The sequence below is a fragment of the Hypanus sabinus genome, chromosome 6, assembly GCF_030144855.1.
Source record: "Hypanus sabinus isolate sHypSab1 chromosome 6, sHypSab1.hap1, whole genome shotgun sequence".
NCBI classification, from domain to species: domain Eukaryota; kingdom Metazoa; phylum Chordata; class Chondrichthyes; order Myliobatiformes; family Dasyatidae; genus Hypanus; species Hypanus sabinus.
Window position 1 is genome coordinate 59379780 of NC_082711.1, and position 26402 is coordinate 59406181.

Sequence of the window (26402 nt, forward strand, 5' to 3'; positions counted from 1 at the left end):
AACATGGAGGAGCCATCACAAACCCCCACTGATCCAATGATCCTGAGATTTCTGAGGTGGAGATATGAGCATCCTTCAGGAGGGTGAACCCACTGAAAGTATCCAGACCAGACGGGATACCTGGCCAAGTACTACAGACCTGTGCTGTTCAATAGGCTGGAGTGTTCACTGAGATCTTTAACCTCTTGCTTCAGCAGTCTTTAATTACATCAATGACTATCGTCCAGTAGCATTTATGTCCACTGTGATGGAAGTGCTTTGAAAGGTTGGTGATGAAACATATCAACTCCAGCCTGAGAAGCAACTTGGATCTGCTCCAATTTGCTAAATGGCACAACTGGTCCACAGAAGATGACACTTCATTGGCTCTTCACTCAACCCTAGAATATCTGGACAGCAAAGACGCATACATCATCCCCTCAAGACGAATCAATAAGCTTTAAGACCTTGGCCTCAATAACTCCCTGTGTAACTGGATCCTCGATTTCCTCACTTGCAGATCCCAATCAGCTCGGAGTCGCAACATCATCATCCATCAGCACATGGGGCACCACAGGCAGTGTGTTTAGCCCTCTGCTTCACTCACTTTATATTTATGACTGTGAAACTAAGCAGAGCTCCAATGCCAGATTTAAGTTTGCTGACAACACCAATGTTGTAGGCTGAATCAAATGTGATGATGAATCAACAAATAGGAAATAAACTGAAAATCTGCCTGAGTGGTGCCACAACAACAACCTCTCATTCAACCTCAGCAAGACAAAGGAGCTGATTATTTACTACAGGAGGAAGAAACCAGAAGGCAATGAGCCAATCCTCATTGAGGGGAATCGGAGGTGACGAGGGTCTGCAACTTTAAATTCCTCGGTATTATTATTTCAGAGGACCTGTCCTAGGCCGAGTTCATGGTGCAATTACGAAGAAAGCACAGTAGCACTGCTACTTCCTTAGCAGCTTAGGAGATTCAGCATGTCATCTAAACCTTAAACAAATTTCTATAGATGTGTGGTGGAGAGTATATTGACTGGCTGGACCATAGCGTGACATGGAAACACTAATGACTTTGAATGTAAAATCCTACAAGAAAATAGTGAATATGGTCCAGTATATCACGAATATAGCCCTCTGTAACATTGAGCATATGGATATGGAGCTTTGTTGCAGGAAAGCAGCAACCATCATCAGGGACCCCCCACCACGCACATCATGCTCTTCTCACTGCTGCAATCAGAAAGAAGATACAGGAGCCTCAGTACTCATATCACCAGATTCAGGAATAGTTATCATCCCTCAAGCATCAGGCTCCTGAATCCATCACTGAACTGTTCCCACAATCTGTGGACTCACTTTCAATGACCCTTCATCTCATGTTCTTGATATTTATTGCTTATTTATTATTATTATTATTTACTTTTCGTATTTGCTGTTTGTCTTCTTTTGCACATTCGTTGTCCGCCCTATTGGTGCAGTCTTGCATTGCTTCTATTATGGTTATTGGATTTATTGAGAATGCCTGCAAGAAAATGAGACTCGGGGTTGTAGCTGGTGACATCTATGTTCTTTAAGAAAAAATTTACTTCAAACTTTGAACATTACAACCCAATTTCATGATTGAGCTGCAATTATGTTGTAAGATACTCAACAGTAAAAATTTTGTTTTACCACCAGATTAACAAAGTCAATGCAAGAGCCCAAATAAATTCAAGCCTTTCTTTGGATGAAATAAACTAAGTTTTATTTTCAGTTAATGCATCATTTTAAAGGAAGACATGGAAATTAACTCTAGTAGCCTGAGTTAATATTTATCACTGTAAAATCACAAATATCAACTCACTCCTTAAGAAGGAATGGGAATAAAAAACCCAGGAAATTATAGGCCAGTTAGCCTAACTTCAGTCATTGGCAAGATTTTAGAGTCCATTATTTTGGATGAGTTTTGGAATACTTGGAACCACATCATAAAATAGGCTGAAGTCAGCATGGTTTCCTTAAGGAGTGATCTTCCCTGCCATGATGAAATAACAAGGTTGATAGACAAAGGAGAGATAGTGGATGTTGTTTACTTGAGATTTTCAGGCAGCCTTTGACAAGGTGTCACACAAGGCTGTGAAGATAGGAGCCTATGGTATTATATGAAAGGTATTAGCACGGATAGATTGGATAGAGGCTGCCAGTGACTAGTGATGTCCACAAGATTCAGTGTTCGGTTGACTGCTTTTCACATTATATGTTAATGATCCAGATAGCTTGATAACTTTGTGGTCAAGTTTGTGGAGGAGCGGGTACTGCTGGCAAAGTGACAGGTGGAATACAGCAGAGGGAAGTGTATGCTAGTGTAAGTATAGACTATTTTCTAAATGGGGTGACAACTCAGAAATAAGAGCTGCAAATGGTTAACTTGCAGGTTGAGCTGGTAATAAGGGAGGCAAATGTAATATTAGAATTAATTCCAAGTCACATTTCATGTATTGTGAGCAGTTTTAGGCCCCATATTTAAGGATATGCTGGCATTGGAGGGTTCAGAGGAGGTTTACAAGAAAGATCCTGGGGATGAATGGGTTCATGATGTGAAGCATATGGCAGCTCTGGGCCTGGACTCATTGGAGTTTATAAGGATAAGGTGAGGGGTGGGTGAGAGAACCTGATTAAAACCCATTGACTATTGAAAGGCCTCAACAGAGTGGATGTGAAGAGCATGTTTCCAATAGTGGGAGAGTCTAGGACCGGAGGGCACAAAAGAATATCCTTCCACAACACAAAATCTGGAAAGGCTGTTTAAACTACCTCAAATTTTGATATTACACAAATACTACTTCGACTAAAATATTAGTGGATGAACACCCAAGTTATATAAAACAGAACTTTCAAGGACCAAGTCTTGGGTTTCCCAAAGGAGGCCCCTGCTGTCACTAAGGATAGGTAGCTGAACTCTAGGATTTTCTTACTTTCTTTACTTTGTTACATTCACTTCAGAATTAATCCGATAATCCCACTTCCAAGTCAGAAAGAGCAATGGTACAAACCATGCTGCAGATACCACTACTTCCATTCATAAAACAGATTATCTGTGTACCATTACACAAGTCCAACAACCAATTTTTCAACATTTCATACCAGGGTCAAGAACAGCTTCCCAGGCAAGATTCCTGAACTGTTGGTTGATTTCCATACTCAATGAACTTGCGAAAGCAAATTTGCTATACATATACTTCTAAAGAAGTCTTGAACTACAATTTTACAATTTTAAAATATGATTATTGAAAGTAAAATCCTAACGAAGGGTCTCGGCCCGAAACGTCGACAATGCTTCTCCCTATAGATGCTGCCTGGCCTGCTGCGTTCCACCAGCATTTTGTGTGTGTTGCTGGAATTTCCAGCATCTGCAGATTTCCTCGTGTTTAATATAGTTTGAAATACTTGCAAGAACAAAACTTATGTAAGAAGTGATAGGTGGAATGCAAAAGGTTAAAGAACAGAAAACCTTAACAATCGCCAATTTCTTAAAATAGCCATGTGGTTTGCTGCAATTCTAATTCTCAGTTCTTGGCCTTGAATGAAAACTAACCAGTAATTGGTATAATAAGTAGATCTCCAGGAAGAAAACACAAAAAAAATCAAATCAACAGCATTACCTAATTTAGAAACATAGAAAACCTACAGCACAATACAGGCCCTTCAGCCCACAGAGCTGTGCCAAACATGTCTTTAACTGAGAAATTACCTAGGGTTACACATAGCCCTCTTTTTTTTTGAGTTCCATCTACCTGTCCAGGAGTCTCTTAAATTATCCTATCATATCCACATCCAGCACCATCGCCAGCAGCCCATTTCAAGCACTCACTTCCACAAACTTACCCTTGATATTTCCTTTGTAGCCACTTCCAAGCACCTTAAAACTGTGCCCTTTTGTGATAGCCATTTCAGCCCTGGGAAAAAGCCTCTGACTATCCACATGATCCTTTCATCATCTTATATGCCTTTATCAGGTCACCTCTCATCCATGCTAGAGTAACTCAGCAGGTCGGGCAGCATCCATGGAAACGAACAGTCAACGGTTCAGGCCGAGACCCTTTGTCAGGACTGAAGGGGGAGGGAACAGAGGTCCTATTAAGAAGGTTGGGGGGGAGGGTGGGAAGGAGAAGGCTGGTAGGTGCCAGGTGAAAAACAAGGGGAAAGATCAAGGGGTAGGGGAGGGGAAGCGGGGGGGGGGGGGGGATAGGCAGGAAAGGAGAAGGAATGTAAGGGGAAAGCACTATTGGTAGTAGAAGGAAGCGGAATCATGAGGGAGGTGTTAGGCAGCTAGAGGAAGAGGCAGAGTGAAACTGCGATGGGGAAGGGAGAGAGAGAGAATTACCAGAAGTTGGAGAATTCAATGTTCATGCCAAGGGGTTGGAGACTATCCAGATGGTATATGAGAAACACCTCATATACCGTCTGGGTAGTCTCCAGCCCCTTGGCATGAACATTGACTTCTCCAGCTTTCACATGACCTGCCTTTCACAAAGCCATACTGACTATTCCTAATCATATTATGCCTCTCCAAGTGTTCATAAATCCTGCCTCTCAGGATCTTCTCCATCAACTTATCAACTACTGAAGTAAGAATACATATAAGAAAAATCTAGCTCTTTCTTAATTTGATCAGAGGTGCAGAGGGTCAGTAACTTTAAATTTCTGGGTGTCACTATCTCACAGGACATATCCTAGACACATCATATAAATATAATTGCAAAGAAAGCACAAAAACACCTCTACTTCCTCAGGACTCTGCGGAGATTCAGCATGTCATCAAAAACCTTGGCAAGCTTCTATAGATGAGTGGTGGAAAGTGTATTGACTGGCTGCATTACGGACTGGTATGGGAACACTAATGCCTTTGAGTGGAAAATCCTACAAAAAGTAGTCAGCCCACATCACAGGTGAAGCCCTCCCAACCATTGAGCACATCTACGTGAAACATTGCCATAGAAAAGCAGCATCCATCAAAGATCCTCTCCACACAAGCCATGCTCTTTTCTCGCTGCTGCCATCAGGTAGAAGGTACAAATGACTCAGGACTTGCACCACCAGGTTCAAAAACAGTCACTAACCCTCAACTATCAGGGTCTTGAACACTCATTCTATTTCAGGAGTTCCCACAACCGATTCTCTCACTCAGGATTCTTTGTTTCATGCTCTTTTTATTTATTGCTATTTATTTATTTATATTTGTACATTCAGTTTGTTGTTCATTGATCCTGTTTACAGTTACTGCTCTATAGATTTGCTAAGAATCTCAGGGTTGAATGTGGTGACATGTATGTACTCTCATAATAAATTTTACTTTGACTCTGAAGAGATTATGCATGCAAGTACATCCTTTCACAAGCCATTTATTTAGTATTGCATTGAGAACAGACAATACATTTACATTTCATTAAATTAATAGAGGGAAATGAATGGGCTACAAATTCAACATAGTGATCTGCAAGCCCAAATCTCCAAGTGCATCTGTCATATAAAAATGATAAAGCATATTTAAAAAAAAATGTAAGCTAGTGATATACTCAGGCATTCCTGCATTACAGCCTTCAGGTTACACATTTGTCTTACTGTTTACTACTTGCCAAACATCAATGACAAAAGTCATTGCTTTTTGAACACAAACTCATGCAGGTGATGCTATTTAAAAAATGTTCTTTCTAAGCCACATGACATGTTTGTGGCTGACGCTGGTTAGAAGCTGGTCAGAAGTCTCCTGTTCCAATTAAGAAGCATAGTGTCCCAAATATACAAAGGAAATCCCAGCTATTTTCTACATTTATTTTTGTTCTTCAAAAGTTGACCCAATTAAGCAGCTGCCCCAATTAACTGGAATCCACTGTATATATAATCAGCCTGTGACTTACAACTTGTTGGAATCACTTACTGATGTTAAAGGTTGAGTGAAGGTTGAATCTAGGCAAATGTAAATTTACAGATTCCATCACAGCCTGGAATAGAAACACCAATGCCCTGATCTGGAAAAGCCTACGAAAAGTAATGGATACAGCCTAGTCCGTCACGGGTAAAATCTTTCCTACCATTGAGCACATTTGCATGGAGTGCTGTCACAGGAAAGCAGCATCCTTTATCAAGAACACCCACTATCCAGGCCATGTTCTCTTCTCTCTGCTGCCATCAAGGAGGTGATACAGGAGCCTCAGGACCTGCAGCACCAGTCACTACACCTCAACCATCAGGCTCTTCAATCAGAAGGGATAACGTCACTCACCTCATCACTGAACTGGACCCTCATCTAATGTTCTTGATATTTATTGCTTATTATCTTTTTATCTCTTTGTATTTACAGTTTGCTTTTTTTTTTGCACACTGCCTGTTGATACTGCTGGGTGTGATCATTCATTGGTTCTATTGTGTTTCTTATACTTACTGAGGTTGCCTGCAAAAAAATTAATCTCAGGGTTGTATACTGTGATATGTACTTTGATAATAAATTTACTTTGTAAATTGGCTGCGACGTTTCCCTACATGATAATTCTTTCTCTTCTGGTTAGTTTTAAAAACTTCAGAAATATTCCAGTAACTGTATTCAGCTTTGGGACAGATGCCGTGAAAGAAGGTTCTATTCTGCCCCTCCTTGGTGCCAGCAAACTGTTGCCTCATGCCAAATGGATAACTTTTACTAAGCTTTGAACATTTGGTTCAGCATCAAATGAAGTATCAGTATATAGATAAGTTACAGTAGCACCTCGGAATGCTTCAAAAGATTAACGCTTTTCTCTACTTAGCAAAATTGGAAGGGATTGCAAATCAAGAAGTTAAAGAAATAAGTATTCCCATTTCTTTCAGGATTTAGTCAACTGGCACCAAAACAGAGGGATGCAATGACTCACTCTGGAAACCCTCCCCCAAGTACCAGCAAAGATTCTTGGGTGGATGTGAGAATTAGATGTGTTGTAAAACCCCTGAATAATGTAATTCTCTCTATTAAAAACTAACCCACATTGCAAATTCAATGGACATCACAGTAACTTCTTGTAAAGAGACTTCAATGAAAATGTGAATACAGTATCTTTTACCTTAAAAAGACAATCTTTTAGAAAAAATTAAGTTCATGGATTTTAATCCAGTTAGTTGCCTTACTGCCTTTAGTGCAACTCAACCTTTAATATCAGTAAGTGATTGAAAGGCACAAGTATTCAGAAGAATGAGGCTTCTTTATGCAACATTCAAAGTTAATCTACAGGTTTAATGTATAATTGGCTGTCTGGTGTGGAAGGTGAAACTCAAAATGTCTCAAAATTTAAAATATAAATTTATAATCAAGCACAAAAAAAGAGTGAAAATGGATTTTTAAGCAGAATCACCAAGAAAGCAAATGCTACTCTGATCACTTTAAGCATTTTACAACAATATTGTAACAAATAAAAAGGAAACAAAAAGAAAATGCTTGGGTTAGAATGCTTTAAAAAAATCAAGGTGGGAGAAAGGGAGCTCAGGAGCTGCAGCTGTCACTTTTGCCAGATTCTCTATTTAAGTTATACCATTTCTTTTTTTGTCAATAAGCACTTTTTTCTGAAGAATTGGACATAAACGGATAAAAATAAACAACTAATTTTAGGGCTTCTTAAATCCGAAATGGAACAAATCTGCATGACAGCTCCACTAGATAATTTGGCATTTATTAAAAGTGAACAAATAAATTAAAAATAAACAGGCCAATGATTCAGAGACTAACTGAATTTATGAAAGAAATTCCTGCTCAACAAATCTTTTGGTATTTTGAAAGTGAATAGACAAGGGAAAGCATCTAATATGATGCATTCAGACTTCAATATAGTGATGCATACAAAATTATTGTTCAGAAAGGTATACTGCTTGGAAAATTTGCTGGTGGTGGCAGATGCATACAGTTACAGCTCTTGTCCTTGATGGCAGAGGTCATGGTTTGAGGAGATGTGAGAAAAGCAGTTTTGAGAAATGACTGTAGATGGAATACACAGCCATAATACAGTGCCAGGGTGTATCAATATTAAACTGGTGGATTTGGTATCAGCTTTATCCTGGTCTTGTTGGAACATTCAGTGTGATGCTATTACAGCTCAGAATGTCCCAGACTTAAGAGTTCAACTCCGGTCTGGTTCTGTAAGGAATCTTTGTATGTCCTTCCCCAGCAATGTTTGGATTTTCTCCAGGTCCTCCCGTTTCCTCTCACAATCCAAAGACAAACCAGGTAGGTTAAATGGTCATTGTAAATTATCCTGAGATCAGGCTAGGGTTAATCAGCTTTGTCGGGGGTTGCGGGGCAGTGGGGGCTAGAAGGGCAGGAAGGGCCAACTCTGCGCAGCTTCAACACATAAATAAATGAATAAACATCTAACAAATAAGATAAATTAAAATTTCACTTATTCAGGCAAATTGATTATTCTATTGTGCTCCAGACTTCACCGTTTATCTTGCAGACAAGCAGATGGCTTTAAAGACTCAAGAGGTTAGTCACTTACTGCAGGGCATACAAGTTCTGATTTTCTCCTGGTCACAATATTTATGTAACTCAAGAGTTAAGTTTCTAGTCAAGTCTAATAAACTGAATCAAACTAAACCTTTAAAATCAGGAAGGCCGACTCAGGCAAGTGAATTCAGCTTGGAAAAAAGATACAATTGAGGTTGATTTTAGACAAACTTTAGCCTTTTCAGATGCGTGCTTTCTTCTGCAAATTCTAGCCCACTTATTATGATTAGTACTTTGATCATCAAGTCTGCAAAAGTTTGCAAATAACAAAAGATATAACTGCCATTACTACATTAACATCATGTCCAAAATAAAATTATTTTCATCTTGCCAATTCAAAAAGCTTAACTTACTATTCTGGCATTCATTCCTTACTTGGGAAAATCCTTACATGGACTTCAGCAATTGCAATATGTAATGCCGTATGACTGATCTTCTAAAACATGCACTTTGGTACAGCATGTTCCTGAAACAAAATTATCCAACTTCCTTTCAATTGCACAAATTTAATGTGGTATCTAAGATCTTGTTTTAGGAAAGGCAACATTTCCCAAAAGTATGTTATTTCAAATTCCTGCTGGTATGTTAAAGAAACTCAAATTATGATTTCATTAAAAATGAAGATTTTATCCAGAAAATAAAACAGTGGTTTTTGGACTGGTCAAGGCCTTCAAGGTTAAATGCTGTCAATAAAAGTTACATGTTCTCAAAATCAAGTTATGCAGTGAAATAGATCAAACTTAACTCAGCACTTCTTCTAAATGTCTTGTGGGAAACTCAAAACAAATATAGGGCACAAAACAAACTAGATTGAACAGATACAGTGCCTTGAATAAATACTCAGCCCACTCAACCATTTTCATATTTTACTGCCTTATTTTCAAAATTTAAAATGTATTGAAGTACAATTTTTGAGCTAATCTACAAAACATTGTGCATCATGTCAAAACAAAAGAAAAATTCCAAAACCTGTTAACAATTTACTAAAACATAAAAACCAAAGTTGTGACGCTGAAAGAGTATTCATCCCCCTTCTAAGTGCTATGTTAACTTTCCTCAGCAGCAATATACTAATAACTTTTTTGTTGATTTAATATTCATCAATGTATGTTGATACAGAAGATTGGAAAATCATGTTTTCAATGAACTCATAAAAATAAACACTCCCTCACTGTGTAAGGTCCAATCATATGGTAAATTTTCAACAGACCAAACCAAAATGAAGACAAAAGAGCATTCAAGACAAGTCTGGGAAATGGTAATAGAGCACAAATCAGATGAAGGGTACAAGACCATCTCAAATGTACTGAACATACCTCAGAGCTCAGTGAAGTCCATCATGAAAAAGTGGACAACGTATGAAGCTACAGCCACACTGCTGCCCCTCTAAACTTAGGTACTACAAAAGAGTGGCACTTATAAGAGTGACTACTGTGATGCAGTCAGCAGCTGCAACTGGAAATGGAATTGATGGCTCCACAATCTCTAAGGCCTTGCACAAAAAGTGTATTTATAGACAAATGGCAAGGAAGAAGCCCTGGCTTTAAAAAGAGCAAACCCTTGCTCTTAAATACTTTGCAAAGTATCACTTAGAAGCTACTATAAAGATGCGGAAGGTCTTAAAGTTGGATGAGACTAAAATGGAACGTTTTGGCCTCAACACTAAGCAGTACATGTAGAGTAAATATAATACTGTTCATCATCCAGGTAATAAAATTTCTATTGTAAAGAATGGTGGAGACAGCATCATGCTATGGGGATGCTTTTAAGCAGCAGGGACTGGAAATCTGGTTAATATTGATGAGAAGATAATTGTTGATAAATACAGAAAGATCCTGGATAAAAACCTGCTGGCTTCTGCCAGAAAGCTTAAACTGGGGAGGAAGTTTGTCCTTCAGCAGTATAGTGACCCAAAGCACACTGCCAGGACAAGCATGGATGACTTCACAAGGCAAATTGATGTCCTTAGTCCTGGGCAAATTGATGCCCAGAGTCCTGACCTTAACCCCACTGAACATCTCTGGCAAGACCTCAATACTGCCGCCCACCACCACTCCCCAACTAACCTAGCACAACTTGAGAAATTCTGCAATGAGGAATAGGCAAATCTTGCTCTATCACTTTCTGCAAAGCTAATGGAGATTCAAAGAGACTACTGGCTATAACAGATGCGAGAGACAGTTCAACTAAGAACTGAGCAAAGGGGATGAATACTTTCGAACTGCTGTCATTTCAGCTTTTGAATTTTTAGTTCTTCATGCTTTACAATTTCTCGTTTTTTGGGATCTATTGTGAAGAAAAGGAGCACATGATTCCCAAATAAATATGATCAGTTAAATTTATCAAAATCCCTGATTGTAATATTCATTTACGTGAACAAAGGGTTGGCGGCTGAATACTTTTTCAAGGCATTGTACATACTATGGAGTACATTATATTTTTCAAAAATATTAGGCCACCTATGCAATCTGAACAGTTTCTAAGAAATAGACTTACTGACCCAGTTCCATCAATCTGAAACTGACATAATGCAAGTATAAAGTCTCTAAAACCATCTTAGCATTAATTCCATGACATGTGACAGGACACTGCACCAGTGTACAAGGCCGATAATTTCCAACCTGCAAACTGTATTCCAAGAGATTTTATCCACAAGCATCTCAAAACTGCATTGCAAAATAAAAAGCTTGAAATGGAAATTGCTACTTTTCTTAAACAATATCAGTGTTTACATATAGGATATAAGTTGAATGTAGTAACAGCCTTCATATTTCATTTCTCATGAGATCTGAATTATATATGTACCTTAAGACTAACAAATCACACAATCATTTAAATAAATTAAGTAATATTTACACTGTTTTCATTTTGACATAAGTCTTTTTTCTTGATGTGTCAAAAAGGGCAAATTAAATCCACTGTGATTCAATGTTGTAAAACAATAAAATATGAAAACTTCCGGGGGGGGGGGGGTGGTGAATACTTTTAATAAGGCACTGTATCTACAAGTGGGTCTTTTTAGGTTTGTTCATTTTTAGCATTATAGTGACTCTATAGATTTGCAATGTTTTTCTCTACCCATAAAACAAAATATGCCCCATTGATAAAAACTTTCTATTCTGGTTGAAAACATTCATTAACTCTCTGCCGATAAATTATTTGCCTGGTCAACAATAAGGGGGCACTAAACTCTCATGTGATTTGGAAACAGATGTCACATGATGAGCAAGCTAGGTATAAGCTTCCATACTTCATCACCTAAAACATTTTGCACAAAGAAAACTAATCAATAGGATATAGAGATAGCAAACCTTAAAAAAAACTAAAACCATGTAATGACTCTCCTTTCTTCCCCCAATAGCAAAAGAGCTGATTCAACAATAATTAGGCCTTTAGAGACAACACACAGAAACAGCCCAAGGTCCATCTGGTCCACGCCAGCCATTAATCTAATCCCATCTGCCTGCATTTGGACTACATTGCTCTAAATCATACCTATCTATATACATTTCTAAGCAACTTCTAAATGCATCAACCACTTCTTCTGGAAGCTCATGCCACATAAAGACCATTCTCAAAGGTTGTCTTTCACGTTATTAAATCTTTCCCCCTTGAGTCGAAAACTAAGCCTTTAATTCTCGACTCTCCAACCCTGGGAAAAAAAAACTGGACACTCACCCTATTTTTGCTCTACACCACAGTTAAGTCACCCCTCACACTCCTATGCTGTAATGAATGCAGTCCAAGTCTGCTCAACCTCTCTCTAAAACTCGGTCACCCACGTCCTGTTTACAGGCACAAATATTTACTACACTTTTTCTTGCCTAATGCAGATACACTGATGTCATGAACAACTGCAACAATATCCCAACTTCCATACTTAAGTCCAGTATGCCAGAAGCCTTCTTTGACACCCTGAATGCTTAACTTTATTACAAATTACTAATCTGCTATTGATTTCTTATGTAATGATTGAATATCATCAATACCATCATCTCCTCAAAACTGATCAATAATACCTCTTTGTAACTGGATCCCCAGTCAGTTTAGATTGGTAAAATATCTCCTCCACAATTTCTGCACACTGAATGAATGCCCAAGTCCGTCTGTCTTCCATTGATTCTGCTATAGTTTCTATTTTACAGATTTATTAAGTATGCCCACAAGAAAATGAATCTCAGAGTTGCTTATGTAATGATTACAGTACAACATTCTATAGAAGAACAGAATAACACAAACAACTTCTGTTTTTTTTTGTTTAATTGCACATTTATAGATGCCAATCATTGCTGTCTGCTTGCAGTAAATGCTGACAGTTCTACACCAACCTCATCAAATTCTGCACCACTATTTCAAAATTAAGATATTGCCACTTCTACAAATGGTAAATTATAAGTTTATACTTCCAGTTAGCTTAATGGATTTATACATACTGAACATTGTCTATGCATTACTTTTCCACAGCCTTGTCCAATCAGTGAAAGCACTAGACAGCATGGAAGAGGAAACATTTATACTCAAGCTTGTATTTCAAAATTAATTAAGTTAGTATTACAGCTGAAAATGGCCTTCAATAAATCTGGGCAGCATCTCGCCGGAAAAAATCTATTTTGGATTAGCTACTGTCTCCACAGAATATGACAGTCCAGGAAGTTTCATTCCAGAAGGCTCACTGAGGAGTAACAGGGTAAATGCAACTAAATCACTGATCAAGCACGCTTTTGTTAAAAAGAGTAAATCTAACTCAAATTATTTAAAAGCTGTGATATGGCTATGTTACTGGGTGATATTAAAGCAGCATAGATCACAGGGGTCCCATGACAGACTCTAAGGGTAGAGGTGAATAACAATGATCACCTGGTATTGTGAAATAAAATGACAGCAAGTTCTTGTCTCACACAGTGAATATCATATCCATTGTGCATCTAACTCACTGGGATCCACACAGAACTGTGTGGATAAATGGTTGAGGAAGACACCAGTGTCAATAACCCTTCTGGCAGTGAAGACAGACCCCTTTGCAGCCTCTGCTCTCACAATAGCCTCCATTCTTGAAAATAATGATGATTATGATAAGTGTCTCTGGATACACCCTCCTCACCTCAGATGAGATTGCAAACTTGTAATCAAAACTCCTATCAACCAAATTTTAGAACTCCATTATACATAACTTCTGCACCCAAGTCTTTGTTGGTTTTTATCCAGCATACAGTCTTTATGATAGATTAGTGAGAATTGGACCAGGTCGTTTGATGTCTAGGGAACACCATGCTAAGTACAGACTTACTAAGCAATCACCAAATTACTGTTTCTTGTAAATTTATCTCCAGCACTGACTCACTGGGGTGGGCCTTGACATGCATGGCTGTAAATGGCCTTGACATTGTTGAAAGATCCATGTGTTCCATGGTTATCAGAGACTAGCTTGAATGCCAGTGCTTTTTCAATCAACAAATTGTTTTTTTTAGGGGACGGTTTTATGCAGAAACTAGTTGTCAGACACTTGTAGTCATTTCAAAATTTACCAATCACAAAAGTTTTCATTAAGAGAATTTAAGATACACTTCATGAATGTCAATTATGGTGGCCACTCAATTTGCAATTTGTGTTGTTCGAAATCATCAGGTTGTCCATAAAATACTGAAATGCTCTCTCGTTTCAAGCTTATATGTTTCTGTTTCCATTGCCACTTAGGGCTACAGTTATTTCTCAGTTTTGGCTCTGTAGCAGATTGGGATTGAGACAACGCTCCGAGAAACTCTTGCAGTGAAGTGCTGGGTCTGGAATGATTTTCTTCCAACCAAAAGCAGCTTCCTAATGCAAGGTCTGACTCCAAAAAATCACGATTATGATTTGCTGGAGCAATGCCTTGCCCATTCAGGTTTAAGAGGAATCTTTGATGCACATTCATGTTGATAGGGATATTTGAATTCAAACTTCACATTAAAAAGGCATCTAAACTATTCATCTTTTAGATTACGTTTAGATTATGACCTTGAAGGGCTATTAGAGTGATCCATTACTATGGTTAAAAGAAACACAATACTTAAGAGTTTATACAGAGATCGTAATGTTTAAAATGCTTAAATGGAGCTAAGTAAATAAGTCACCAAATCACATCAAGGCAGATGATTTCAATCTAAGAAAAAACAAAAGAAAAGCCAAGAGCTTTAGGCAGCAAATTCCAGAGCACTGAGTGTCTTGGCAGCTGAAAGCAAAGGAGCCTATGGTGAAGCAATTAATTTTGGGGATGAGCAAAAGGCCAGAAACAGAAGAAAACATATGAGAGGGTTATGGTACTGGGAGGGATTACATAAATACTGCAGCCCAAGAACATAGAGGGATTTAAAAATAAGCAAAAGAACTTTAAATTCAAGACATTGTTTTATTAGGAAACAATGTAAGCTACTAAGAACATAGATGAAGGTTGAATCTAATTTTGTGTGTGTTAGCACATAATTAGCTCAGTCTTGGACACAAGTTGCTTAAATCCTAAATTCACGTAAACCTATTCTCGTGTTAATTTGTGTTCCAAATACTAGCACAAGAACTGCACTTCTTTAAAAAAAAATTAGGTTTTTCCAAACACATTAATAGTTGCCAACAACTATTTAATGGCTTAGTAATTCTGGTACAATAACAGACAAATTGTTACAAACTATTTTATTTTTTATTTCTGTACTCTTATCGTTTGTGTGTCTCATGAATATATCTATCTTTAGTCATCAATTTATTATCTACTTGCTAGCCAGTGACAGCATTTCCTCGAACTAAATTTTATTAGTAAAATCAAAACCGCAAAGAGTTGAGGTATGAATGTTGAAACTGATACCCAAAGCTAAAACCAGAGTCCAATAATGTTAGAACATGAAATATGTGAGCTCAGTGACTGTGCAGATTCCATTATCTTAAAATTGATTTGCTGGCAAACATGACACCTAGGTTGCAAACCATCTCATTCAATTTCAGACAGGTACTGGCAATGGAGTACAGTCCGCAAGACTGTAAGGCAGGGGTCAAAGTTGATACATACAGAAAACAAAAGAAAAGATAACTTTTGTAGCAGAGTTTTAAAGAGAAAAATATTCAACAAACTGTTTCACTATTTTTTTTAATGTACTTTGACCATGTCTGGAGTGCAACAATGACTAAAATAATGCTAGGTAACAGTAAAAAGGCGCATTACATTAACAACAGTGCAAAATCTACCAATGACTGCTGAAACAATGCGGTAATTGTTAGGTAAAGTGAAAAAAAAGGGATTTATTTAGTGGAGATCTATTCTTTTGCCATTTCCCAGTTACTGACACCCACAGAAAATACGGGTTTGCAGTCAGGAGATATTATTGCCATTGCAAGCCGTGCCTTGTTTCTATGGAAACTTGATTTTAAAATGATCTGGCTTCTTGCCTTCTCCAGTGTTTTTCTCCAAATGCCCACCACTGAAAATGAATCTGCTGCATTCCAAGTTAGGTCAGAGGTGATACTTCTGGAGAAGGGAAAGACCCACTAACTACGAGCAGTGTCAATGTAGGTTGTAAAAACACATTAATTCCCACCAACATCAAAAACCCACTCATGAGAGGATTACCCTGAAAACTACTTGGTGCAATAGAGGAGAGAGAAACCTGATGCTGCAGATTGGTTTCATCTCTGTCAGTAGACCCATCAATTTTAACTGATATAACAGCTGTCACAGCTTGCCTACTTTGTAAAAAACAAAAGGCCATTGGGCCACCTTAGACATCCTGGAGACGATTCTAAGTAACACCATTGGGTTTATACAGTTCTTTGTATTTGTACTACACTGTACTTCATATTAGAGACCGTTAATCTCCATTATAAAATCAAAATAACATCAAGAATGGCATTAAGATTAAGGATTAAATTCTAGTCTAAAATTTTAACTGAATATCCTGAAAATATTTAGGTCCAATTCTGAAAATGTTGAATTAAAATGTCTGAATAAAGTATTACATGATAAATACTTACTGTAAGAAATCATTTAGAAAAAAAATCAAAAATTCATTCATTTTTTAACTCTGCAAAACATTGATAAGTCAAATAAAAGTTTTATGGTCAAGGAATGAACAGCTCAAACAAGCAGAAAAAAATGTATAGATACAAGCCTTCAACATGAATCATAAACTATAATAAGTGTCTAAAACACAGGAAAATATGAATAATTTCATTAATTTGATAGCTTCAGAGCAATTATGATGAAAAGTTTGAAATATAAACTTTCAATACTATTCTCAAAATGTTTTTAAAAATTGAAACGTTCATAACCCTGTCACACTCGGATTGTAGCAAAAATTCCAATCACGCAATAATTGCATCAGTCCATATCAAAGCACCCTGAGCACAATGCACATATAACGTACACCATCTATAAAAAGGACACTGATTACTCAGCAACACTACCTGTATATTAGGAAGAATCAGGACAAAAAGTTAAATGCATTTTTTCAACTTAGAGGTTTCCTTGCAAATAACACCATTCTAAATGGGAACTAAAATCCTTCAATGTCACTGGGTCTGAATCCTAATCCTAGTATACTCTACCGTGAAAGTAACTTCCACCAAAGCTATGCTAGTGTAGTTGCAGGTACAGAGTTCTGGATAGTTAGACCAGGGGCATTCAAATTAAATATTGTCAGCAAGGACAAAAGGGTCCCAGATAGGTCTCTTGCCACAGATGCTGTCTGACCAGCTGAATCTTCACAGCATTTCGTTTTTGTTCCAGGATTTATTACCTACCCTTAATTTCCTCAAAGTGGCAATGGTGGTAAACCACCTCTGTACTCTTTCAAGTTCATTTGAAGAAGGACTGCATTGCAGAAGGGGATATTGTTCCAGGATCTAAAACCATGAAGAATTAACAATATCCACAGTGGGATGGCATGCAGTTTGAAGTGTAATTATAAGACATATCATACCATTAATATCCTACACATCACCACTTGCCAGCAAATCAATCATGTGTTGTGATATACAAGTCACGTGTGCAAATATGAGTATGTAAGTTGCACGTATTTTGTCTTTCAACTCCCTAAAGACTCTGAACTGTATGAATATTATCAAATAGTCTACATTTGTCTCTATGTGTGTAGCACCAAAAACACTAGATGCAAAACACCTTTGCCCTTGCTCTTAGTTGTTAAAGGTTTAGGATGTGCTGTTTTAGTAGACTAGGTAAACAACTGAAGTGCACTTTGTAGATGGTAAAGAATGGAGTCACAGTGCAGCAGTGGAGAGAATAATAGTACAGCACAGCAGAGACTAGACCCATCAGCCCACCATGTCTGCACCGACTGTGATGTTATCCCAGCTGCAGTTCTGTGTGGTGTTGAATTTGATTTTATAGTTTTGTATTCATGTAGGTATGTGGAGAATATTTTATCCAACTTCTGTCGTTGTAGATGTAGATCAATGACTTCAGGAAGTGAGTCACTCATTACAGGCTATCTGCGCTCTTATCTTCTTGTGTAGCCATGGAATTGCAGCTGCAACACCAGGCAATAGTCACACCAGTGAATGGAAATGGCAGGTAGTTAAGACTCTTGCTGTCAATGGCCACTGTCTCACACATTTGTGGCAGGTATCTTACTTGCTACTTATTAGCTAATGCTTGAACCATTTTCGGTCTTGCTGCCTGGAGGCATGGATGGTTCATTTTCTGAGGAGTTTCCAACTGAATTCAACATTAAGCAATCAGCAACTCCTACTTATAACATTTTGATGGCAGGAAATACCCAGTGTGGCCTTCTGTATATCAGAAAGACCAGTCGCAGATTGGGAGACTGCTTCATTGAAAACCTATGCTCCATCTGCCAGAAAAAGTGGGGTCTCACAATAGCTAGCTATTTTAATTCCATTTCCCATTCCGAAACGTCAGTCCACAGCCTCCTCTACTGCCACAATGAGGCCTGTGTTGCAGGAGCAACACCTTATATTCCGTCTGGGTAGCCTCCAACCAGATGGTACAAACATCGACTTCTTGAACGTCTGGTATTGGCCCCCTCCCCTCTCCATTCCCATTGTCATTTACCTCTCACTGTATCTCTTTACCAATCCACCCCTCCTTCTGGTGCTCCTCCCATGGCCTTCTGTCTGCTCTTATCAGATTCCACCTTCTCCAGCCCTTTAACTCTTTCACCAATCAACTTCCCCGCTCTTTACTTCACCCCTCACCCCCTCCCGGCTTCATCTCCTACTATCTTGTATTTCTTCCTCACCGCACCCCCCCCCCCCCCACCTTCTTCTTCAGTTTACTCTTTTCAATAGATGCTGCCTGGCCTGCTGAGCTCCTCCAGCATTTTGTGTCTTGTTACTTGGATTTCCAGCATCTATAAATTTTCTCTAGTATATAACATTGTTATTTTAGTGTGTTTCTACAATGTTCCTCACGATTGTAACATATCGTGCTCATGCTGCAAAAAGACAATCTTCACAAAATGAGAATCAACTTGAATCTGATCTTCCAATCTACCTCTACAAAAGCAACTCCCATACTGGGACACAAATCAGTTTTTATTGAATTCAAAGGCAACACGAGTGAATCTGCAGATGCTGGAAATAAATTAAAAAACATGAAATGCTGGCAGAACTCAGCAGGCCAGACAGCATCTATGGGAGGAGGTAATAATGACGTTTCGGGCCGAAACCGTTCATAAGCAGTGAAGTAACATGGGATGGTCGAGGGGGGGATAAGAAGTTGGGGGAGGGATAAGGTAGAGAGCTGGGAAGCGAATGACTGGAGGGAAATGGGCTGGGGGAAGGTGGAGAATTATGGGAAATAAAAGAGAAAGAACGGTAGGGCTGGGGGGAGAGATTATAGTGAGGGGGGGAAAAGAGAAAGAGAGCCAGACTAAAATAATAGATAGGGATGGGGGTAAGGGGGGGGGGGCAGGGGTATCAACGGAGGTCAGTGAGTTGGATGTTCATGCCAGCAGGAAGGAGGCTACCTAGGCAGGAGATAAGGTATTGCTCCATCGACCTGCGTGTGGCCTCATCTTGACGGTAGAGGAGGCCATGGACAGACATGTCGGAGTGGGAGTGGTCTGTGGAATTGAAGTGTGTGGCCACCAGGTAGGTTTTCTCTCAATTCCTCCGCCTCTGCCGCATCTGCTCTCAGGATGAAGCCTTTCATTCTAGGACAAAGGAGATGTCTTCCTTTTCCTGCCTCCACACTTCTTCCCTCACCACCATCCCAGGCCTCACAGTCCTTTCAGGTGAGGCACCACTTCACCTGCAAATCAACTGGGGTGATATACTGTATCCGGTGCTCCCGATGTGGCCATTTATACATTGGGGAGACCTGCCGCAGACTGGGAGACCGTTTCGCCTAAAACCGGCGCTCAGTCCTCCAGCAGAGGTGGGATCTCCCTGTGGCCACACACTTCAATTCCACAGACCACTCCTACTCCCACTATTTGTGTAAAACATATACTTTTCAAAATGCAGTTGACTATATATCAAAAATAGCAAACTAAATAATAGTAACTTTTAACCAATCTTATCAACATAGCTCAGATTACCTTAGCAAAGAATACTGTCAGATGAGTTTCACTGCCAAGTACCCAAATGGGAAATTTTGGTGACTTCAAGAATGTTCCTACCTAAAAATAAATAAACATCATTAAAATAAAATAGAATACAAGGTACATAACACATGATTACAAGTCTTGGAGATAAAGCCACCAAAACACAAACATTTTTATAAACCAAGTTGTTTTAAACTGGCACAAGCTGGGGTTATGGAGGCAGCATGCATTTAAAAATAAAATCATACAGAACAAAGGAACTTATTTCTTGTTACTGAATGCTAATACATGTAAACTCAATTCTAAAATATTTCATTTCTTTAAATTTGATTTACTAGAAACCTGGCCCCAATGTTCAGAACAGTCGTTAAATAATTATAAAAAGTAATAAATATTTGCTCCAAAACTAACACCAGCAAAGCTGACCCTACTAAAAATAAATCAAATTGACTGATCTTCCTTAATTGAGCACAGCATTGCAATTCCATCTAAATTCTTGCATATCTTCCTTTCTTTGCTGCCACTTAATTTCCTGCTTTTTTTTTTAAACACACTAACTGCTTGGTTATGTCATCTTTTGCTTCTATTTTTCCTTTGAGTTGATTGGCAGCAACACACTGTGATGCAACAAGTTAAGGGGCAACCAAACACCGCAGGCCGCATTTAGAATGGACTTCTGGAGATAGCACCCTTAGATTCTCTCAATAGTTGTTTTATTTCAGACTTTATTACTATTACATACTTCACCTTTTCACTCTTTTATATCTCATCTCTTTTTATACCATGCCCCAGATTTCTATCACTGTTCTCATTATTTACCCTTAAAATTTTGCTATTATCCTTTTTTTTAAAACTGTCAAATAACTTATTCATGCCTCCACTTTGCATGCTGTATTTTCAAATACGCTAAGATGTGTTTGATCACAGCTGCTTCCATGTGGTCAACAAACAAAAGGTGCTATTGTCCTTTTTAAACATATTTTTTATGATCACAAGATTCTCCTGTATATCAAGAACTTAAAAGTACTGCAGGTCTACCCATCAGCAAGTTGCTCACTGGCAGAGAAAATGAAGGACCTGTGCATCATACTGCAGCCTGAGTCAAAGGAAGCATACAGTAAAATAGTAAGTGCCCATCTTGGCCCCTCTTGTGATCACAAAATATTTTTGAATATCATTAATCTGGAATGCTACCTGTTCGATTTCGATTCATTCATTTATTGGTTGAGAGCAAGGGCGGGCAGCAGGGTAGCTGTGTGGCTTCAATTGTAGTAAGGACTAGGCCTCAAGCTGTGGTGTCACCTGCTTACAGTTGCCAGGAAAGGTGCTTCAGAGCCTGGATACTCCACCAGGGGCAGTAGTGTGGAGCAGTGTCCAAGCTGGAGACAGTGCTACGCCAGTGTTTGCTTGGCAGAAGACTAGCTGTATTGTGGTTGACTGCAGATTTCTCTCAACATTCAGAGACTCAAAGTCTGAACTTCTTCATTGTACAGATGTATCTTACTGATAGTTTTATGTGCTTGCTATCTTGTACGTGCTCTGTGTGCTTTCTGCAGAGTGACTGTTGCTACCGTGTACTAATACTGTCCTGTTTGGCTGTATTAATAGGTATTCATATATGGTTGAATAACAATTAACCTTGAATTGAATTGCATTCTCAATTATTCCCCCAAATTCTTATAATTTATTCAACAAGCTGATTATATTGGAATACATACAAACACAATAAGGAATCAGCAGTTAATATTTATTACCATCCACATAACATTGGTGGAAAAATCAATGATTTCTAGAGAAACCTAAAAATTAATTTGCATATAATTGGAGAAGTTCCTCATTCATACACAGACATACTTTTAAAAGATTCTTTATTTTGTTTCAGTAAAGGGTTCTTGGCTTTCCGATAGGAGATTATAGAGCTAAAGTATAATCCTCTCATCAGGACTCGTATACAGACTTGAGGTTAGCTAACTCTGCTAACAGCCACATGACTCAGTGGTGAGAAGGCCACCTTTCATAAACAATATGGGTCTAGGGTCAGTATGATTTGGGGTTCAACCAAACAGGAATGTCGCAGTGTTCTGAATAAAGGAAGCTTGATTTGAGCAAATGCTGTGTTAATACTGCCGATACCCAGTTAACGATAGCTCAGAAATGAGAGGTCGCATATCAGTAAGTATATTTACCAAATTTTCAACTTTAACAGTTACAGAAAAAGCAAAATAAAAGGGCCTATTTCAGTTAATGTAATGAAAGCACCAACTACATTCCGAACTTTCTTTGAAGTCCTTCTCAAACAAACCGGCTCTCCCTCAGGGGTATTGGCCCTTCCTCCTTGGAGCCATTTATCTGCACAAAGCACTTTCGGTAATGGTGAGTCTCCTTCCCATGGTATTCTGCAGCATCTACCCTTGTGCCCCAACTCCACAGCTCTCACTAAAAAGCCTCAAACCAGACTATGGTCCTTCAGAAAACTTGCTCTCTAGAACCTTCTCTCACACCCCACAATCCTAATTGGCTGACACACTTGTTGGACAACATGGCTCCTTATGTTTAGCCAAAGTCAAAACACACTTTCCAGCATGGCAGACTGCTTTTACAGAAAATCACTAATATAAACCATCTCACAGCATAGCAGTAGAAATCTTAACCAGGGTATTACCTAGGGTGATACTTGGCAAAGTCTTTATGAGCAAGCATATGCATTTATTTTAAACCAGGGTTTCTTCCTTGCCATTCTTCTATGACTAAAGAATATGCAATAAGCTCTGAATTAATTATTTGAAGGAGATTCTGTGGTGGAATTTAAATGATAAAATGATCTATGTTTTGGGCAATGAGTTTTGAAAGACCCCGAGACTACAGGGCAAAGAGCAAGTAAGCTTAGCAGCCACATTGCTTTGGAACACCAGAATAGTGATGAGTGACCTATTTGGGACAACATTATGGCAGTGCAAACAGGTGATTTTAACACTGATGCAAAGCACATGTGCTCTGAAGCACACCAGCACAATTCTCCAATCCTTCCCCCTGGCTTGACTTTCTAACTGAATCACAACCAAAGTTAGTGTAAGTGACTTTGCAGAGTTCATTAGAAAGAGTCTGCCTAATTCAATGGTTATGTCAATGTGAGCATGTGTTCTGCCCTTTTTCCTATTTTACCCTGTAGGAGTTTGCTGCAGGAAATGTATGTGAAAAATTAAACTTGTGTAGAATCAGATGCAAACCAAAATGTTTAAAGATTCCTTTCCATAAGTAGGTCAGGAAGCTAAATAAGAGTTTTATAGCCATCTGGTAGCTTCTGATACTACTATTACAAGTTCTTATTGTACTTGTAATTGGCCAGCTGGAGCAGTGCGATTTGAATTCACGTTGCTGTTCACTGCTCCTGGCTTCAGGAAACTGACACAATAATAATGCCTTTTATTAATTTATGCTTTCAATTTTTTAAATTCTCCAAAAAACAGTAAGTTCAATTGACAGAGTCTGGAAAATTGTGACCGTGCAACTGCACCTTCCAAATTCACAGCATGGGTGGAAAAACTTCACTCATGTTCAGAACTGTAAAACATTTAATTCAAAGATAATTCATGGAATCAATGTAAATCAAACACCTGAATCAAAATAATATCTGAATTTACAACTGAATATCAAGAATCTTAGCTTAAAAAATGGCATATAAAAGCTAAACACCTATTCCAATCACCTGCAAAGTATGATGCGTAATACACAAAAGCCAGGAAAGCACAAAGTGCATGTGAACAGAAGAATCTTGGAGAGGACAGTGATAGATCACTGAATTCACAGTGCTGATAGACAAAATGATTAAGGGAACATTTAGGATCCTTCCAGTGAAGAACAGCACAAAGGACTAGCTGTAACTGTATGATGTACAAGCAGGACCAGAGTACTGTATAGACCAATTACAACTGATAACTTGAAAATATTGCACAGGTTGGCAAAAGTCAGTTATGGAGGCAGGATCACCTAGCTGTTGTTGGATCTGCAAAGTTCTTTGAAAGTCAAGGTATAAAGAACTTGTTGCTTATGATTTTTTTTATTAAGTATTAAAAAAATGTGAAATGAGGCAGACCCTTGGAGCAGAGAAAGAGGAGGAGTCTGCTCCTCTAAGACCAGCTCACCAATTGCATTGATAACAGTTAACCAATCTATTTAAGTAATGCAATACCCACCACTGAAACCAAGTAGTTAAAAAACAAATGCAACTACTACAAAACACACTGAACAATTACATGTATGTAATTATACACAAATACAAACAAGCATTAAGAAAGTTAAACTGCAAGGAAAGTAAGAATTACACAGTCCAATGCAACATTCTCTCCTTTGACTCTAAATCCTACATTTTGAATCATTACATCTGAAAATTATAGGCAGAAAAACTTGTGGTACCCAAGGTATAATCAAAAAATTCACCTGTTATGAAAATATCTAGGAGTATCCGTAGGATTATACCATTGCAAGGTAGATTGCTTTTAACGAGTAGGTACACTTGTGCGAGTTTGAACTGCTCTTTTAATTATCTTTTTTACAGAAAAAATGTAAATTAAGTTAAGACAAAATCAAGACAAATACTATAACTTGTAATATTGAGTAGCCCCCAGTTCCCAAGACTTAATAATGATAACTATTTATCAAGCTCTTTTTATACAGATGATGCAGTTCAAAGTGCTTTACAACAGGAGAAAAGTACAAACATGAAAATAAAATAAAAAATAAAAAAATAAACTTGAAAATAAAAGACTAAAGATTGTTAGTTGAAAGCAAGGTTAAATAAATAAGTTCTGAGCTGGCATTTAAAAATGTCAACTGAGTCTACATCCCTTACTGAATTCCGCAGCTTAGGAGTGTTCATTTTGTGCTGTGTCCTGTCATATGACATAGGTGATCATGGTCTTTTGATGACCTTGATTGTTCTTGGCAGATTTTTCTATGGAAGTGGTTTACCATTGCTGTCTTCTGTGCAGTGTCTTTACAAGACAAGTGACCCCACTCATCAAGTCAAGTCACTTTTTTATTGTCATTTCAACCATTAACTGCTGGTACGGTACACAGTAAAAATGAGACAATGTTTTTCAGGACCATGGTGCTACATGAAACAATACAAAAACTACACTGAACTACGTAAAAACAACACAGGAAAAAACTATACTAGACTACAGACCTACCCAGGGCTGCATAAAGTGCACAAAACAGTGCAATATTCTTCAGAAATTCTCTGCATGGCATCAGTGGTCACATAACCAGGACTTATGATATTCACCAACTGCTCACACAACCATCCACCACCTGCTCTCATGACTTCACATGACACTAATCGAGGGATCAGGGTGCTACACCTTGCCCAAGGGTGACCAACAGGCTAGCTGAGGGAAGGAGTGCTTTACACCTCCTTTGGTAGAGATGCATCTCCATCCCATCATCCTGGATACATAGTACAGAAAAAAAAAAGACCTGCCAATTATCTTTTGTTTAAATTTAAAACCAGCACAAGACGACCCAAGAGCTGAAACAAACATTTCTGTGATGTTCTTAATCAGGACCTACTCACCAGGAATCAGGGCATGTCCTTCTTTTGGATCACACCAAGTGGCAGAAACCTGTTGAGCAGCAGGCTGGATAGCTTGGTTAATTTCACACAATAATTAATTAAACTGTCAGCCATAATGTGTATATCAACCTGAGACCAAGAAGTCCTGGCAGTGACCCTGTTACTACCTCAAATGGACTTAGTTTACTTTCCTTGTTTGGAGTTGCTCTACTGCACAAGACCATCAGAAAAGCCGTAGGCCATGGTACACCTTCCTCATGTTGTTTAACGATACCGTTCATTTGGTTGACTTGTCCTGATGACTCTGGGTGATGTGAATAATGAAAAGATCATTCGAAGACCACCAGCTGACATAATTCCTGACAACCATTCACAGTGAAATGTCTTGATTGATCAGAGTTGATATGATATGGCAATCCCTTCGAGGAATATAGTCCTTAATCAAGATAGTTGCTTTGTATGGGGCAGTGGCTTTGTTTGCTGGAATAGCTTCCACCCATCTTGAAAACTTGTCCGCTATTACCAGTACGTCTGAGTATCCTTGACACTAGCAAAGTACTGAAGTCCATTTGTAAGTGTAAAATTGGACCAGTTGGGCCAGGAGCACTTAATTGTGATAGCTCTTCCACTACTCCAGGATTTGTTTTCTGGCACATCATGTATCTTTCAAATGTTGGATTCCATTGCCACTGGGAGAACCTGCTGATCATCCTTTCCACTCAATTGTGTCACAGAGAGTGTATCTGCTGTGCCAGATAAGGAAGCAGCATAGTTGGAGTTACTTGTCTGG

The 26402-nt window shown here is 38.5% G+C and overlaps 1 protein-coding gene across 4 annotated transcripts in view; it reads right to left on the reverse strand.

The window, feature by feature from the left end:
• The window catches only part of mindy3 (MINDY lysine 48 deubiquitinase 3), a 112587-nt gene that overhangs the window by 50431 nt on the left and 35754 nt on the right, over window positions 1–26402 (reverse strand). For all 4 annotated transcript variants that reach the window (XM_059972248.1, XM_059972247.1, XM_059972249.1 and 1 more), the window contains one exon: window positions 20035–20115. In XM_059972248.1, coding sequence (XP_059828231.1) covers window positions 20035–20115 — 81 coding nt within the window. The remainder of the gene's footprint in view (window positions 1–20034; window positions 20116–26402) is intronic.